Consider the following 18,001-nt stretch of genomic DNA (forward strand, 5'->3'; position numbering starts at 1 on the left):
AACCCGTGATTTCAGGAGGTGAGCTTCACTGCAAACACTCCACTTGCCCCGCCTAGCCTCCGCGAGCGAAATTCCTTCCCTGCGTTCTCCCATATCTGATCTCGAGGATCGCGTGACGCATATGTCATGGGCCCCGTCTTTGTTTTGTTTTTGTTTCTTCTCCTCGCTTTTTTGCGGCGCAGCACACTTCCGCTGATGCCGTTGTGCATGAGCTGTTGCGATTGTCTCGTTTCGGGCAGTGCACGATTTTGTGTCCTGCGCACAAGGACACCTGACTAGCGGTATAAATTAGTGCAACACAAATACTGAGTCGGACACAAGCAGATCACAGAGCATCCCACGTTGGAACACGGTTGAAAATGATGTAGTTTCGGTGTCTGCGCACGTGACCGCACGTGGGAACAAGCACACGATACGGAAGTACATCTCTCTTGCTGCAGTGTGAAGTAAAACGAAAGCATGCAGACATTTGGTTTGCGTGTTTAATTACAGTGAAGCTTTCTTTGCTTTTTCCTTCGACTTTCCCACTGCTGCTGCTGCTGTGGCTTCTGCTGTCCGGCACACTGCGTCGAGGGGTGGTGCAGAGCGTATATATACATGGCAGGAGCTTGGCAGAGAAGAAAAGAGACACGGTGAACTCGTTTGGATCGCGTGACGTCGAATGTGCACAATGCTCTCTGGAGCTCCTTGATCGTCGCCACATTAGCCTCTTGACAGCTGTAATTTTCCGTGACCCCTTGCAAGCACTTGCCTTTCTACCAACGTGCAAGTCCAGAGGGAAGCTAGGTAGAATGGAAGAGAGGAGGCAGAGAATTGGTAGAACCGATGCGGTCATGAAACGAGTGAATAACAGCTTTGACACTCTTCGTTCGCAGTTCCCATACAGATACAATGGGGGGATCAGGAAAAAGGTGGCGTGATGAGAAGGCAAGGAAACGCTGGATAAACTTAAGTTCAAGGTACGATAAGGTGCATTTCTCTTATTTCTGAAAAATAAAACCATGCTAATAAAGTGCACCATAGGGTCTAGGTGATGCAACGGAAGCGGTCACACGTCAAATAAACACTTATGTGCCTGCCGCAATAGTTTTGCGGCTATGGCATTGCTCGAGGTCACAGGTTTGACCGAGATGGAGGCTAAAAAAAAGTACGCTTGCGCACTTTGATTTAGAGACATGTTAAAGATCGCCACAGTGCCAAAATCAATCCGGAGTGCACCACTACGGCGTGCCTTATAATCCGATTGTGGTTTTGGCATGTACAGCCCCATAATCCAATTCAAGTTTAATGCTTCTGCCACAATGCGATGTGCCATGTGAGACAATGACAACGCTCAGCACTCTCAGAGGTTATGAAATATGGTGCACAACTACGTCTCAAGCAAACACCTCTCTTTGTGTGTTGTGTACTATGCAGACAAACGGCAGTGGTGCGCGCAAGGTAACGTTTACAATCAACTCGCCACTCTTGTGTTGGACAAAACGTTGAAGAAATTAAACATTCGCCATCAACATCACTGCAAATTATCCTCAACGAAAGCAAATAGCACAGAAAGCTTCACTTACATCGATTCCAACAGTGCATGGTATCTGCGCAATATTTATTTCTGTAAGCTTTAATTCGTCCATTGAAGCAACATACTACACAAATAACAGATGTTGCCTTGAATAATTCTCAAAGTCGCATGTCATCACGAGTGATGTCTCAGTGTACACGTGTACGTTGCCACTGTGGCCATTGATGACGTACACGTGTACGTCATCCTCTGGCTTCGAGCGCGGTGGCCACGAGGAGAAAGGAAAACGGCATTTGGTTTGAAATTTGAAGTCTTTCCGGGGCACGTAGCGATGTAATACTTTGCAGACACGATCATTATTGTGCATTGTATGCTCTGCGCTTGTCAGCACAAAATGGCCTGACTTGGTGAGGGGCCCTAAATTAATGCACACTCAAAGCTCTGTATGCATGTGTTGTTGCATTCAGTCCCCATCAAAGCATGGAATCAAATCCACGGCCATGTGTTTAACAGTGGAAACACCATAGCTACTTTGCCATCCCTGTCAGATGTGGACTGTTGCTGTTTCCTAATGATAATGGCACAGAAAAGAAACAACAAAAGAAAAGTGTCTCATCTTCCATCCTTTTCTGTATGTGCTATTTCATCATAAACAGGCATCACTGTCAGTTTCACTCTCTCAGTTCCCAGTGATACAGTGACTTCACTGTAAGCATGTTGCTCTGAGAATGTGTGCAGGCACTAAAGTTGCAGCCTTTGTTGAACTGAATCATCCTGTATGCGGGTCTAGTACATAATGTGGCCAGGAGAAATGGTTCTGAAGCAGACACCGCTGGAAGACCACACTCGTATTATGCCACAGAATATTTTGACATATGTCAAAATAAAATAAAATGAAACATTTAGTCCGTGGTTACTGCGCTCGTTCTGATGAATGAAAGACTGACCAAGCCTGTAAACAAAACGCAAATAATTTGGCAATTTTGCACGAAGGCAAAGCATCGGCAGCAATAGCAAAATTTAGCATTGCACTGAATCTCGTCAAATTCTATTCGCCTGCACCAATGTGAACCAGTTCACGGCGGTTCACGAGCAGTTCAGAAATTGTGCAACTCGATTCCTGAGGTGCAGGCCCAGTGAGACGCTTGAAATGAATGCAAAGGTGCAGACACAGTGCAGGCGTTGTGTCAGACTAATGGACACTGAGTGTGTAAGTTTGAGAGGTCCTGAACTGCAGGTATGATCAGCTTCTGGGGCGTAAATACACACCACACCTGCATAGACACATTAGATGTGCGCAAGTGGGGTTTTAACGGTGCTCGCGCCCGTGTGCTGTGTCGTCTGCTGTGCCGCTGCTTTGCACCTGTACACCTGCACCAAGTAGGCACTGACAGTGGAGTGGGTGCAGCAAAATCATGAACCAGCCCTGCACCTTTCCTGCACCTCTTGAAATGAATGTCGTGGTTCAGCGGGCACCATTGCTGCACCGCTGAAACAAATGGCATGGTGCAGCACCTCGAGAAGTGGTTCAGGTGGTGCAGGCGAATCGAATGTACCATGTTCTAACTGTATGTGGGTGCGACATGGCACGACACAGCACGCAAGACAACTGCTGATGAGCAGAAGGAACGGCAGCGTGGCAGCTACCAGATGCTTTGCAGTGCTATTGTGATGAACCCTGCTAGTGGCATTGTACCTCGGTGGTGCACAAGATGAGACCTGTGGGAAACCGTCAGCATTAGTCGGTGCGCAGTGACATATTGGATAGTGTTATCTTGATATACACAGTCCACTTCACCCAGACCAGTGCATACGTACAGCAGCCCAGCAGGAACACTATAGTGTGCTTACACGCAATGCTCACGCCAGCAGCAGAAGCGAGAACACTGCCTCAGCTCTGCTGTGGGCATCACAGCCAACTGGGTGGAGCATTGATGGTGTTTGCATAGCTTCTTCGTTTTTGCAGCCAAACACAGTCTGCATCTCTGCAAACCTCCTAAACCTCCGCGCATGAACTGCACATGCATGGGCCTTCGATAGCAGGGCAGCACGACGGCAGTGGTGTTGACACCATGAATATGCCTAAAGCATTCATATAATTGCTAACGCAATAGGGAATTATAAAGGCAGCATGTGAAATGTAAAGTGTGCGCGAAAATCTTACTCGGCAGCTTATTTCAGGACGGTCCTTTTGGTTGTATGTAGCCCATCCTAAGCTTTAGCAAGACTGTTCAGTAGCAATCTTGTCAAATATGCTTGCCATCAAAAATAATATCTATGCCCCTTGATGGTGTCACGTAGTTGGTGTCAGCTTGCTGGCAGGTAAATGCTTGATTTAAACTATTTCATGAATGTCATCCCACTAGATAAAAGAGCCCTTTGCTGATGTATGCTGATTCGAGCACTTGCAAGTCAAAGACAGTGAAGCTGTATAAAGCAGTTGCTGTACGTTTCAGAAGTCCTACAGGTCTGTTTTGCCAGTGCTTACACAGTGCTTACCCAGCATATTTCGAAGAAGTATTCAAGCTATTAAACTGGGAAGGCTTAGGAGTAAGGATCGACTGCGAATATGTCGGCAACCTTCAGTTTGCCGATGGCATTGTTCTATTCAGCAACACTGCAGATGAGTTACAACGAATGATTGAGGACCTTAACAGAGAAAGTGTAAGAATGGGGTTGAAGATTAATATGCAGAAGACAAAGATAATGATGAATAAATGGGCAAGGGAACAAGAATTCAGGATCGCCAGTCAGCCTCTGGTGGTGGTGGTGATGTTGAAGCAGGCGGGGTTAGCCTGGCATACATAACCGGCAATTGTTCCGCCTGATCCTCCTTCGAGTTGAGATCAGGGGTGTGTCACCAGGTGTCGATGAGCCCCGTGTCTTGCAGGAAGGCTATCAGCAGTCGTTGCGCTCTCTTCCTGAATGCCGCGGGCCCTCCAGGGAAAACGTCTTCAAAGGTCCTGTGCGTAAGACCGCTCTTTTGTAGGTTGTCGACCATCGCTTTTCTTTCTGTGTCAAACTGCGGGCATAGCCAAATGAAATGTTCGATGTTGCCAATGTCACCAAAGAAAACACAGAGTGGGGAAGCGCGAAGCCCAGTCTTGAATAACCAAGCCGGGGTGTACGCGGCGTCGGTCCTGATGCGGTATAAAAGCGTCGCTTGTTCACGTGTAAATCCACGAGTCACACAGGATTTGTGTGGATTCTTGTGCATCTCTCTAAAGTGAAGGCGCATTGCACCCTTAGGGTTTTGAAAAGCTTTTGGAGCTTTCACTTTTGGGACACATGTCAGCGCTAGGTGTGCAAGGGCGTCAGCTTCCTCGTTTCCATCAATTCCTACGTGTGATGGAATCCACTGAAACCTTATGTTAAATCCTTTGCTCATTAGGTCATCAATCAGTGCAAGAGACTGCCTTGTAAATTTCTCTAGAGGTAGGCCCCGATGTAATCTCTGTAATGCTGACTTGGAATCCGTCAGCACCACGACATCTCGTGCAGAAAAGGCCCATAGTTTCCGCAAAGCCGCGGTGATTGTGGCCTCTAGAGTCAGCCTCTAGAGTCTGTGAAGGAGTATGTTTACCTAGGTCAACTAATCACAGGGAACCCTGATCATGAGAAGGAAAGAAAAGGCCCGTTGTTTCCGCAAAGCCGCGGCGATTGCGGCCTCTAGAGTCAGCCTCTAGAGTCTGTGAAGGATTATGTTTACCTAGGTCAACTAATCACAGGGAACCCCGATCATGAGAAGGAAATTCATAGAAGAATAAAAATGAGTTGGATCGCATACGGCAGACATTGTCAGCTCCTGACTGGAAGCTTACCATTATGATTGAAAAGGAAGGTGTACAATCAGTGCATTTCACTGGTGCTGACATATGGGGCAGGGACTTGGAGACTGACAAAGAAGTGTGAGATGTAGTTAAGGACCACACAAATAGCGATGGAACGAAAAATGCTTGGCATAACGTTAAGAGACAGAGAGAGAGCGGTTTGGATCAGAGAGCAAACAGGTATAGCCGATATTCTAATGGACATTAAGAGAAAAAAAATGGAGCTGGGCAGGCCATGTAATGCGCAAGTTTAATAACCGATGGACCATTAGGGTTACAGAATGAGTACCAAGAGAAGGAAAATGCAGTCGAGGATGGCAGAAGACTGGGTGGATTGATGAAATTAGGAAATTCGTGGGTGCTAGTTGGAATCAGTTAGCGCAGGGAAGGGGTAATTGGAGGTCGCAGGGAGAGGCCTTCATCCTGCAGTGGACATAAAATAGGCTGCTGCTGCTGATGATGATGTCCAGCACAATTCCCAAGTTGCTTCAAATGCTTTGCTACATCCAAGCTCAGCAATTCTATAGCCCCACTTGCAACCAATGCACACTCCTGTAATCTGAACCAGCTCTGCTGATGCTGGCATGTGCATTCCGTCGCCATGGTCATACAGACACTCTACAGCTGCAGTGCAAGCCGTTTTGGTTGCAGTGCGGGTGAAGTTGCCAGCACCAGAAACACCAGAGTACTACAGCAGTGCATCAACCGCCAGCCCCCATCTCGCCAAAATTGTTGGAAAAAAGTTACTAGAGGCTTCGCTGTAAAATACAACCAGACAGTCCTGACAACGGCACTGTTGGGAGTTGAATTGAATGGCACAGCCTGCACTGGGCCCTCACTTTTAGTGCATCCATGGACATTTGAGAATCGGCAGAAGCAGCATGCATTAAAAAGCTTTCTGCAATCATGCTGTCCAATGCAACAGTACGAGCCAATCTTGCTGAAGAGGCTAAAACACCAGGCATGATAGTAAACATGACAGAGAGCGTGTCATTATACCTGCCAACTCTCATGAATTTTCCACAATGTTCTTGAATTTGGGCTCGTTCTAGTCTCACGTTTTGTCAACTTGCAGACCCATAAACTTTCGTTGGACACATTGAACGAACATAGTTGTGACATACAGTGGGCTCAAGCAGGAAAAATTGTTGATGTGGGCGGATTGCTGAAACTCACTAGGGTCGCAGTGATAATGCTGGGGACCACGTCACTTCCTCGCAGTAATGCCGAATGTGAACAGGTATTTATTACTGCAAACAAGGAGCATTTCTCGTCATGGTTTTTGACCACTCTTCTTTCAATGGTGAAAGGACACTAGAGATGGGTACTTGCTTCCAGCAAGCTTATGCAGGCAAGTTCCTGAATCAGATGAAATTGGCAACAGCAAAGCCATAGAAAAACACAGTGATCTGAAAACATGTTTGTTGCTTGCCAGTTTCTGCTGTTCTAAGATTGCTGCTGCTTGCGTGACATGTATGAAGGCGACTCATCATTAATAATGTACGTATGTATCCAACAAGGTGCGCACTCCCGGTAAGCTTTTTAAAATTGCCTGCTATTCACCCCTCCCCATCGGAGATTTTTAAGAACACTAATGTTCACAGGCTGGCATCATGCAAAAAGTGGGAAAATATTTGCAGCATTTTGTTCGACACAAAGCAGCAAAATATTGCCAGGCTTCCAATGACTCTATTTGAACTCCATTACTGCAAAGAGGAATATGTCCCCACAACTTCAGAACATGTTCAGTAATCCCCATGCAATTCTCGGAGGAGTCATCCCCATTATTGCTGAAATATACGAGAAAACCGCAGTGCAACTGGAAGAACTGGAAACACTTGGCCTGGATGCCTACCACCAGGGGAAAGCTGGAAAAAAACCTTGAAATTTCTGGGAATTTTCTGAAAATTCCAGGAAATTTTGCCCTGGGCACTTTGAATGAGCAAAGTTGTTGCATGCAGTGGTTATAGTAAAGCTATTGGAATGCTATAAGAAATTGAAGCTTTCAGCTGAACCCACACAATCCACAAATAATTCATTTTTAAACAAACTTCTTTTGCGCAAAACAAACAGGGACATGTTTTTTTTTGTCCCTGTTTGTCTTGCGCAAAAGAAGTTTGTTTAAAAATGAGTCTGTTCCAACTAGGCCGACTCGCGGTTATGCCACAAATAATGGTGCCTTTTGTTCATTAAGGTTTGAGTGGCGGTTCTTGCAGGCACGCCGCCAGATAGCATCGGTGCCTCGCGGCAGGCGCACACTTTGCAGCCAGCCGCCACTGCCACTTTCAGTACATATGCATACTATACTCGCAGACAACTTTCCATGGCTACGAAGGGAAAGCTACGGGTGCATGGCTGCTGCACGTGTGTTACCATGCTGAGCAGTCAGGCAGCGTTTGACAGTGCTTTTGGTTGCTCGGAACAGATGCTGAATCGACGCAGCTTTCACACTTGACGGTTTCGCATTTCCTCAGACACGGAAAGGTAAAGTTTCAAAAATAAGTAAACCTTTACACACAGCAGTGTGTTCTGTCTTATTTAACTGTTGCTCATAAGGTGTTTGTGTTTTCTTTTTGCCAGCCTGAACTAACGAGGATTAAAATGCGGGACTCTTTTCAGAAGCGCTCTCACTTGTGCACACTCAGCTTCCGTAGCTTTCCTTTCACAGCCACAGAAAGTTCGCTGCGACTATAGCCACCTCAACAAGGGTGGCCGAAGCAGGCAAAGGCTGGCTGGAGTCACCAGGCATGATGGAGGGTAGCACCAAACTGCGTAGCTTTAGAATGGACAAAGAGTCAGCCCCTCCATCAAATGAAATGGTTTTCTTTGCAGCGTACAGATGTCTCATGATTGGCTGACACAAGTGTCCAAGATGTGTTTCGCCACCTGTCATGAGGCTCTTGCAGTGCCACTTGTGTTGTGCTGCCATCTGGTGTCGCCCATAACACCTATCTTCAGTGTCCGCCGGATCTGGCTGCAGTCACAGTAGCATTCTTTAATGTGTACGATGCCATTGACGGTACCCAATCACTCTGTGGCAAGCTATGTCACGGTGACCAATGAGAGTATGCCACAGAGAAATTGTCATGTACAAAATAGACCAATAAGGGAACTTGTCAGACACGTTTCTTGGAAGAAGCTGCCTTTGTCTCAAATCCTTTGCATCGGGCCTCGCCTGTTCTCCTGGCATCTCGTGAGCCAGATTGGTGCATTGAGACACTTATGAAGTGCATGTCTTTCTGCATCTTTACTGCCAGAAAATTGAAAACCATATGGATTATACACAAATTTTGATAAATTGATGCTCGACTGTATAAAAGTGGCACCTGGTTTGTGGGGGTGTGAAAGTAAACGTGAATATAGAGTCACATCTACCTTCTGCACTGGAAACAGTTTACTATATCACACTGATAGAATGCTTTCCAGCGTATCAAAAATAAGTATAGTGGTCTTGCAAAAATGAAACACAATCGCTGCATAATGCAGTAGCTCTCACAGCATTGTGTGTACATCATTATGTGACTGTGCAGTGAGACATCAGCACGTGAAAGGTTGAACTACGTGCAGCGACCACAGCAGTTTATGATATACTGCAGCCCAAACCATATGCTTTACTACTTTATAGACAACCTTAAAATCGTGAAGACGTTATAAGTGATCACCTGCAGTTGTTTCGCCATTGCATGACTTGTCATGTGAAAGGAAGGATGTGTCTACATGTTTGTGTGCAAACATCTCCGTACAACTGCAAGACTATAAATGTTTTGAAGTTTTATTTGGCAATATAATAATGGATTTCAAATATGATGGCACTCCCTGTGCTCCCCAATGAATCTTCACATTTCGGTGAAAAATATTCTGCATCAATGAACACCCTTGACATCCTCTTAAGATAAGTACTAGAAGTGCTTTATATACAGTGTTTAATAATTGCCAAGCTTTATGTACAGCAAGTTATTTATAATACAAGGCACAGCCGTGCACTTGAGCGGTGCTATTCAAGATACGTCATCCCGTTTCTCCCTTTCTTCCGATACAATCCACCGCCGCACCAAGAGCTCCTGCAAAATGTGCAAAAAGAGAGAGAGAGAGAGAGTGTCATCACAACACTAGCCTATTCCAGCCCTGCTTCTGAGCTACAGTACCAAGGATCACACCACATGAATAGTAAAAAGGCCAAAGCATGGCAAACGTTGCATTCATGTACAGACTTGTTCCAGAGCTAGAGCAAATGTGCGTTGACCAGACAGTATTCTTACTTTCACAGTGTCCTGCTAAACATTACAAATGCCAGTCACTTCGACTTCGAGGAAGTCAGCTGACACTCTAAATGGTAAAAAGGTATTTCTGTCTTATGGGCAAATCCATTGCCTGCCTGAGCTCAATGCACCAAGCCTTGTAATTCACAGCTGCATTGACATATGAAAGACAATGCTTGCTTGCACTTCAGATTACTACACGGGCCGGTTTTTCACGCCCAGGCCCGGCCCGAGCCCAACAGGGCCATGCGCTGGCCCGCTCGAGCCCGGCCCGGCGGTTTTAAGAGGAAGCTTTAGCTTTTATACTTTCCCATGTATTTAGATAGAAGGCCGCGAGCTAAAGCTTCCTCTTAAACCTGACCCATACCTAGCCCGTTTCTGTCCGACCCATTCGCCCTTGAGCCTTAACGATGCTAGGTCGAGTTCTCAGTTACTGTGAACATACTGTCATGTAATCAACGGTCACCAGGCGGTCTCCAAGCTGTATCAAAGCAGCATTTTGCCCTGCACCCCATTTATTATTTGAATATGTGGTATGAAAACGCACATATACAACAGACAGGGAAATTAGGAGGGGTCAGGCTGGCAACAGCCACCAGGAGTGGCAAAACGGCTGCTTACATCTAAGGAGGACGATATAGAAAAGTACATCTGTTGATAACCATGCTTGTGCTTTAAAGTGCGATATGAATGGCCTTACTACATCTTCTAAATAGTTTTGCGGCACTATAATATAGCGAAGGCATAGCTGAACGCTCCCGTACACATCGCCAGCAATTTCATCTCTTTTAAATCTCATATAAACATTCAGATGTACAGTGGTGGAACTCGAGCCAATAAATTTGGTTAAGAATGTAAATTGAGATACGCTGCTCTACCGGCTTTCAGGAACACCATAATACACGGGCACTCGAAGCTTTCTTCTTTAAACAAAAATTGGTGATTCGCAAGGCTAACACTGAGGTGCAGTCACATATTTTCACATGGAACATGCCATTTTTAGTGCTTTACTCGGCTTCATCATAATGGAGTCAGTTTCTCAGTTGAAAATTTAGGCATCCTTGTTTTGCATTATATTCAAATTTTGACTCCGTTTACTTTTGTTTCGGAACAGTGCATGTACAATGCAGGCAACATAGTTCTTTTTCCCGTCAGGTTGGAATATGATCTGTTCGTTCATGTAAATTTGCAGGGAGCCCACCTAGTGGCACAGAAACACACACAAAGCTGCAAACATGTGGGTTGGGCCACTAAAAGGGCCCCTCACTACGTCTGGCCATTTTGAGCTGACAAGCGCAGAGCATACACTCTGCGATAATGATCATGTCTGCAAAGTATTATATCGCTACGTGCCCTGGAAATTCAAACCAAATGCCGTTTTCCTTTCTCCTCGTTGTCGCGGCGCTCCAAGCCAGAGATTGGCGTATGCACCTACGTACACGTGTTCGCACTGTGACGTCGCTCGTGGTGACACGTGACTTCGAGAATTATTTAAGGCGACATCTGTTATTTGTGTAACATGTTGCTTGAATAGACTAATTAAAGTTAATGAAACCTACAAACCAAATGTCTGGGTGTTCTTGTTTTACTTCGCACCGCACCAAGAGCGATGGACTTCCCTTTCATCTGCTTGTTCTCACGTCGTGCAGTCGCACGCGCTGACACCGAAACCGGAGAGTGACGCACGCATGCCAGTGCACCTACGTACACGTGTTCGCCCTGTGACGTTGCTCGTGGTGACACGTGAATTCGAGAATTATTCAAGGCAACATCTGTTATTTGTGTAACATGACGCTTGAATAGACTAATTAAAGCTAATAAAACCAACAAACCAAACGTCTGGGTATTCTTGTTTTACTTCGCACCGCACCAAAAGCGATGGACTTCCCTTTCATCTGCTTGTTCTCACATCGTGCAGTCGCACGCGCTGACACCGAAACCGGAGAGTGACGTACGCATGCCAGTGCACCTACGTACACGTGTTCGCGCTGTGACGTTGCTCGTGGTGACACGTGAATTTGAGAATTATTCAAGGCAACATCTGTTATTTGTGTAACATGTCGCTTGAATAGACTAATTAAAGCTAATAAAACCAACAAACCAAACGTCTGGGTATTCTTGTTTTAATTCGCACCGCACCAAGAGCGCTGAACTTCCCTTTCATCTGCTTGTTCTCACGTCGTGCAGTCGCATGCGCCGACACCGAAACTATGTCGTTTTCTACCGTGTTCCGGCACGGGATCATGCTCTGTGATATGCTTGTGTCTGCCTCAGTATTTGTGTAGCACTGACTTATACCGCTGGTCAAGTGTCCTCGTACACAGCACGCCAAATCGTGCACTGCGTGAAACGAGGCAATCGCAACAGCTTGTGCGCGACGCCGTCAACGGAAGTGCGCCGCGAGGCAGAAAGAATGAGGGAAATAAAATGAAGGCGGGGGTCGTGATGTATGCGTCATGTGACCCTCGAACTCCGGTATGGGAAAACGCAGGGAAGAAATTTCACTCACGGAGGCTAGAGGGGGCAAAGGGAGAGAGTGTCTCTCTTGGCAGTGGCGCTCGCCTCGTGAAATCATGGGTTCACGTCACTGAAATATTTCTGTCTCGGCTATTAATGAACCAATTTGAAAAATTCTTGCGATAGAACACTCCCTCGAGGGTGCGTAACGATTCCAATGTATAACCGACATTTGCCATGCGGCCTAGTGAGGGACCCTTTAACGTGTTAAAATTGCAGTCAAAAGAAAAATTCCCTGAGACAATAAAAGTTTGTGTTTTCTTTTTAACATCTCTCTCACTAACGTTGAGAAATTTTGCAGCATCCGCGTAGGCTTAAAGTATTTATCTAAGAACAATGGACATTTGAAAGTCTAAATTTAATTAGTTGGACTAATTGTGTGGTAAACTATGGCAAACTATTATACTCACTTGAATGAATATAAAAAAAAAATGCAAACCAGTTAGTATCACGTTGCACGTACCTAACAGACAAAAATATTGTGAATGAACTTTTCAGAATTTACTTGCTACCACTTTATTTAGGTAGTCTAAGAACTTGTTGAAAATTTATTCAATTTTTGTTTTTATATTAAAATGATCACACATAGACAGTGCAAAGCGGCACATCAATGACCCCCGTTGAAAATCTGCATATTTTTGCGCAGCAAAAAAATATTGCAGACGACTCTTCCTCTAGGCATGTCTTCTGCTCATGAAAAATGTGACCAGCTGTACCGAAGCTCCTCTCATTGATTCCTCTTGTGCTCGCTCTATGAAGAATAGCTCGGATAACTGAAGACAGTCTAGTGAATTTTTTACAGTGAGTCTTGCGACAACCAAATAGTTTCGAATCTCTTTAGCGTGACAACAATGCTAACTCTTCGTCTTTTTGATTTGGCTGCGATGTCTAGCATCTCTTGAAGTTTGCCTGTCGACGCCACTCCCAGCTGCCCCAATGCGCGGGAACTTTGTTGATAGGCGGGGCTGCTGTCATACTCACAGTGCTAACTCCATCGAACATTGGGTCATTCGTCTCACACCTAAGCACGATCACTTCTAAGAATTCAAGGTCCTAATAACCTGGGAACAATGTTGACCAGAGTTTTTTAGCGTCGCAAAGACGAAAGAATTACGGCAGAACCCATCTTAAGATGGCTATTGAAGTTAAAGCGATCGGCATTCAGGCAATGTAGCGACCATGCAGCGACACACCGTATTGACCAAAACACCTTTATTTAGAATTTGTAGTGATCCTCCTGAGATTTGAAGCGCTTCAGTGATATGCGATGGACACTGTCTCTGTGACTGGCCCGCTTTGTTATGACGATCGCTCACAAAAGTATAACCACGACGCAATGATGCCATGATGACAGCTGCGTAATCACTATTGATTGACAATAGCACAATTATAATGGAATGAATGAGAAATAATGTTGATGTAATCACGAAGGCGATATGGTATGATGACGACAGCATGACAACAATTGGACAACATTTCTGAAATGACGGCGATGATGCAACAGTGTGATGACGACTGCATAATGAAAATCGTGGGACGCCAACAGTACGACAAGAACCGGATTGCCAAGCCAAAATGTCGATGACGGAACGACCACAACAGTATCACGACCATGGTATGACAACAAATGCCGGCGACGATCGCATATTGACAATGCAATGACAACTGTACCATAATCATGATTGAATGACGACAGCATGATTATGATGGAACAATGTCGATGGAACTGTGAAGGCAGTATGATGATGAGGATATGATAATGGCATGCCAGCATTACGAGAACAACATGGCTAGAACAGGATGGTCAAGACTGTATGACGATGATGGAACCACCAAGACCCAGAGGAAATACATAGTGGCTTAAGTTAGACAACAATGGGGTCACATGGCATAAAACAGACAGACGGATAAAAAGTGTCTGAGGCAGGCAAAGGATGCTGATCACATTAAAAATTGGGGCATACAGTGGGTGTAGTTGATCACGGTACCATTTTCTCTGTGGCTGAAGAGCGCCGCTAATGTACACTAATCTGTCCAGCGTACAGCTGCTATGTTGTAACTTTTCTGCCTTGACTTTCCCATATACCAACAGACACCACTGACCTAAAATTTGCATAGGGCTACAGTTTTTATAGTTTTCGGTTTTGTGGAGTTGCAAATAGCAAGGCTGGGTCTAATCCGGGCCCTACTGAGGCCTGGGTCGTACCAAAGCTCGAAGTTCCTAGGCCTGAGCCTGGCCTGGGCCCAAATCAACAATTGTTTACCCGGCACAAGCTCGGCTTGAGGACCGGGCCAGGCTGGGCCTTGGCTTTTAGACCAGCACGGGCCCGTGCAGTGGTCTATTGCTCCTCTCCTGTTCAGATGCATCGCAATTAGTCAAGCAAGGCATGCGCAGTTGTACAACTAGGCCATGTGTGCTTAAAAATCATCATAGCAATATAATGGATAACCAGCTGAAGTGACAATGCAAAGTACACACCGTAATTGTAGCAATAATAGCAGCATGTTTGCCACTACAATGACCCTAACTTGTGATCTTGCGTAATGCCATGGTGATAAATGGACGAGAGTGACTGTAGTGCTTCACCCACACTACAACGGTTACATGTGCCATCAATCTAATCATGACCGTTTCCTTGGAGCAGAAATCGGGACTCGGAAAACTGTGCAGACACTTGACTCTCGCTTACCCTGACAACTGTCTTCTCTGCATGACTCTAGCACCTCCTCATGTTCGGGTTCTCCACATGACATGAGTGAAAATAGGTTCCTGTTATATGGTGTCACAGTTATGCAGCCATGACAAGTGTTGGTGTGAGTGCTCCTATGCTAGTGCCACCTGATGGATGGCAGACAGCTTGGCACAAGAGGAAGTTTCCTCCTTTTTGGCAGCCCGGGACATAGATTGTTAAGAACGGCCCGCTGAGGTGCAAGTCTTGTCAGCCAGTTGCGACAGCGGCGTCAACTTTCCTGGAACGCCACCGCAAACCTCTAGCCACGGCGTCACTAAGTCGACTGTGTGTGGAGAACAATACGCGCGCCCTCGACTCTCTAACGCTGGAGCCAAGATGAGTTCGACGAAGCAGGCTTTGTGCCTGAACCCGCCATCGCCGGCCTGGTCGGCTGTAAACAAGGGAGTCCTCAAGAGAACGTAGTTCCGAGGCCCCTTCCCACGTGCCGTTCAAGACGCAAGACAATGGGCAACCGGCGGTCGCGCTGCGGGGGTCAGCTCGGGGAATAAAGGCGCCTTTCCTGACGTAAGCCCCGAGTTCTACGAAGTCCGTCCGACGTCGGTTGAGGACCGTGAACCTATGTGGAAGTGTGTGTGTGTAATTCCTCACGCAGAGAGGCGACTTGTTTACGATGACTGGCCGAATGTTTCTCTCACCTTGGGATCAAGGGAGGACCAAGTGTTTATAGACCGCTGTTGTGCGGCCGCTCAGTGCACTTTCTCTCGCAGTCATGCTAGACTGATGAACTGCAATGTCCTTATGTAGATACTGTAAATAAACCCATATTCCTCGTTCTCGATGAGAAGCAGTCCTTTCCTTCAACAACGTCCTCAGCGTGGATAAGTTGGATGACGGCACGGGCCAGCTACCTTCTAATTCATGCCAGACTCCAATCTTGACAACTGATTACGAGCGATGGGATTGAGCCCCTAATCCTAACAAGATGCATGCGGACCAACCACAGACTCGTTTGCATACTTCACGAGACAACCCTGTTTGGCTTCTAACCGCAACACCAGCATGAGCAGACAATGGTTCGCTTATATGAGCTCCTGTTTGCAGGATCTGCAGCAGACTTAGGCCTCTGATTATTGTGAAAAGCAGTGCAATTCGAACACAGACAGCCAGCAGAAACATACAGACGACTACGATAGTTTGTTCCATGGTGCTGTTGCACTTGTATGGCTTCTTTGGTACCATGTGGTAAGTTTTCAGTCAGTGATAAGTATTTACTGTGCACGTGTGTTGATAACGGTTCATCACAAAAGTGTTGTTCCTTTTCTTTTCTTTTTTTAATCTGGGTTTTTGATAACAATGCAAGTTTATATGTTTTCAATAAAGCTAGTGGAGAGTCGGTGCTCATATGTGTGTTCCTTCTGCCTGTCTGTCTTCAAATTGTGCTGCTGTTCACAATGAACAGAAACCAACTTGCCTAAATTTCAGCCATGTTAGGCCTCTGAGTGCAGCAAGGATGAACACTTGCTCAGTATCTCTGCGTGGCGACTCAAACTTCTTTGATTCCTTCACAAAGTCGCATCGAGGAACTAGTCCTTATCGTGTCTGCCATTATATAAGGAGTAGGAAAGCATAAATGCTCTCTTTGTAACTTTGCAACTTTGCACTCTTCTGTATTGTTGTGAGGTGTAAGTAAAATACTGATGGTGCACGTGTGTGATGAGCCAGAAGAGAATGACGATGGTGGTTGTGCATATGCACTGCGCATGAACAATGAAGATGGGGAAAAAGAAGAGAAAAAGGAGAAAAAAGGGCATGAAGCGAACAGAATAAAAAAGGAAGGAAGAAGTTTGGTGATGGGCACAGTCAGGTGACCAGTCAGTGACATGTTGCTGCCACAATGTTTACAAGTTGAGTTGCAGGCTTCATGTGACCAGCAAAGTTCTTTTGCAAACACCTTGCATCATCACGGCCCCGATTCCCTCGACAGCCTTCACAAGCTGCTGCTGAAGCCTTCAACATCAGTGGGACATCGAACTAAATCTGTCCTCGCTTTAAGACGACTCAGTTTGCCAACGGATGAGCCCACATCGGCACAGACTCTCTTAACTTTAGCGGTGGCTTAGCTCTATCTTGATTATCTCCTAGTGGTTTTCTGTCATACCAACTACAGTCGAACCCACTCATAACAATACCGGTATTAACAACATATATTGGTTATAATAATGAAAAGCAGCTGTACCATCAACTTTTATTTGTTGTTTATGGTGAAATAACTCGACCACTACAATGCCCCCATGCTGCATTATCAGTTATAATGATCAAGTCTGACTACTGGGCATCCGTGCCAAAAGGTAATGGAAAATCCTCGAAAAGAAAAAAGAAAAAGCGGCACTTGAGCCACAGCACCCTCGCATGCTGCCCCAACAGCCGCCGCGAACTCATACAATAGAACCTGTTTTCCAGCCTTCTCTGCTCTCACCAGCCTCACAAACCTGTCTCCCATTGCCCTTCTACCTCTCCGAACACAAATGGGCTGCGCCCATAGCTCTATGCTGTGCCATCCTCCAAAATACGAATGGACCGCACCAACTTCACTGACAGTGCTACTCCCATATTGGTTGCTGGCCCCTCATTGTGCGCAGTTCTGCTAACGAATTAAGTAGCTCGTGGTAAAACGCTAAAAAGGTGTGTGACTTGATGAAGAAGTAGACTATCGCAATGGACAGTGTCGGAAATCATCTGCTCGGCAGAGAAGTTTCACAAAGAAAACTGCTCGGTAGACAACAGGCTCATACGAATTTGACAAGGTGCCTATAAGAAGGTGGTAGAGGCACTTTACGAGTGGTTTCTTGGTGCCCATGCCATGAATTTGCCCATCACCGGGCCAATTCTGGCCACAAAGACCAGAACTGCCCTACAGTTTGCCATACTCATCAACAATGTGGACTTCCAGCCAGCTGGTGGCTGGGTACAGCGCGTCAAAGAGAGGCACGGCATTGTACACAAAGCCGTCACCAGGGAGGGAGGGAGCTTGACTTGGAGGAGAAGCAGAAGTAGGTGGTGGAAACGCTGCCCCGCGTTTTCTACAACTACGTTGACACTGACATGTATAATGGTGACGAAGCAGGACTGTTCTTCCAGATGTTGCCGTCCAAGACGCATGCACTCTAAGGAAACACGTGTAAGGGC

General features: G+C 46.1%; 1 protein-coding gene across 1 annotated transcript in view; it reads right to left on the minus strand.

The window, feature by feature from the left end:
- Positions 1 to 9,104: 9,104 nt before the first annotated feature.
- Positions 9,105 to 18,001, minus strand: part of Tsen2 (tRNA splicing endonuclease subunit 2) — a 47,417-nt gene continuing 38,520 nt past the window's right edge. The window contains exon 9 of the mRNA XM_075690475.1: positions 9,105 to 9,407. Within this exon, the coding sequence (XP_075546590.1) occupies positions 9,345 to 9,407 (63 nt within the window). The 3' untranslated portion in view covers positions 9,105 to 9,344. The remainder of the gene's footprint in view (positions 9,408 to 18,001) is intronic.

The sequence above is a fragment of the Dermacentor variabilis genome, chromosome 4 (genome assembly GCF_050947875.1).
Source record: "Dermacentor variabilis isolate Ectoservices chromosome 4, ASM5094787v1, whole genome shotgun sequence".
NCBI classification, from domain to species: domain Eukaryota; kingdom Metazoa; phylum Arthropoda; class Arachnida; order Ixodida; family Ixodidae; genus Dermacentor; species Dermacentor variabilis.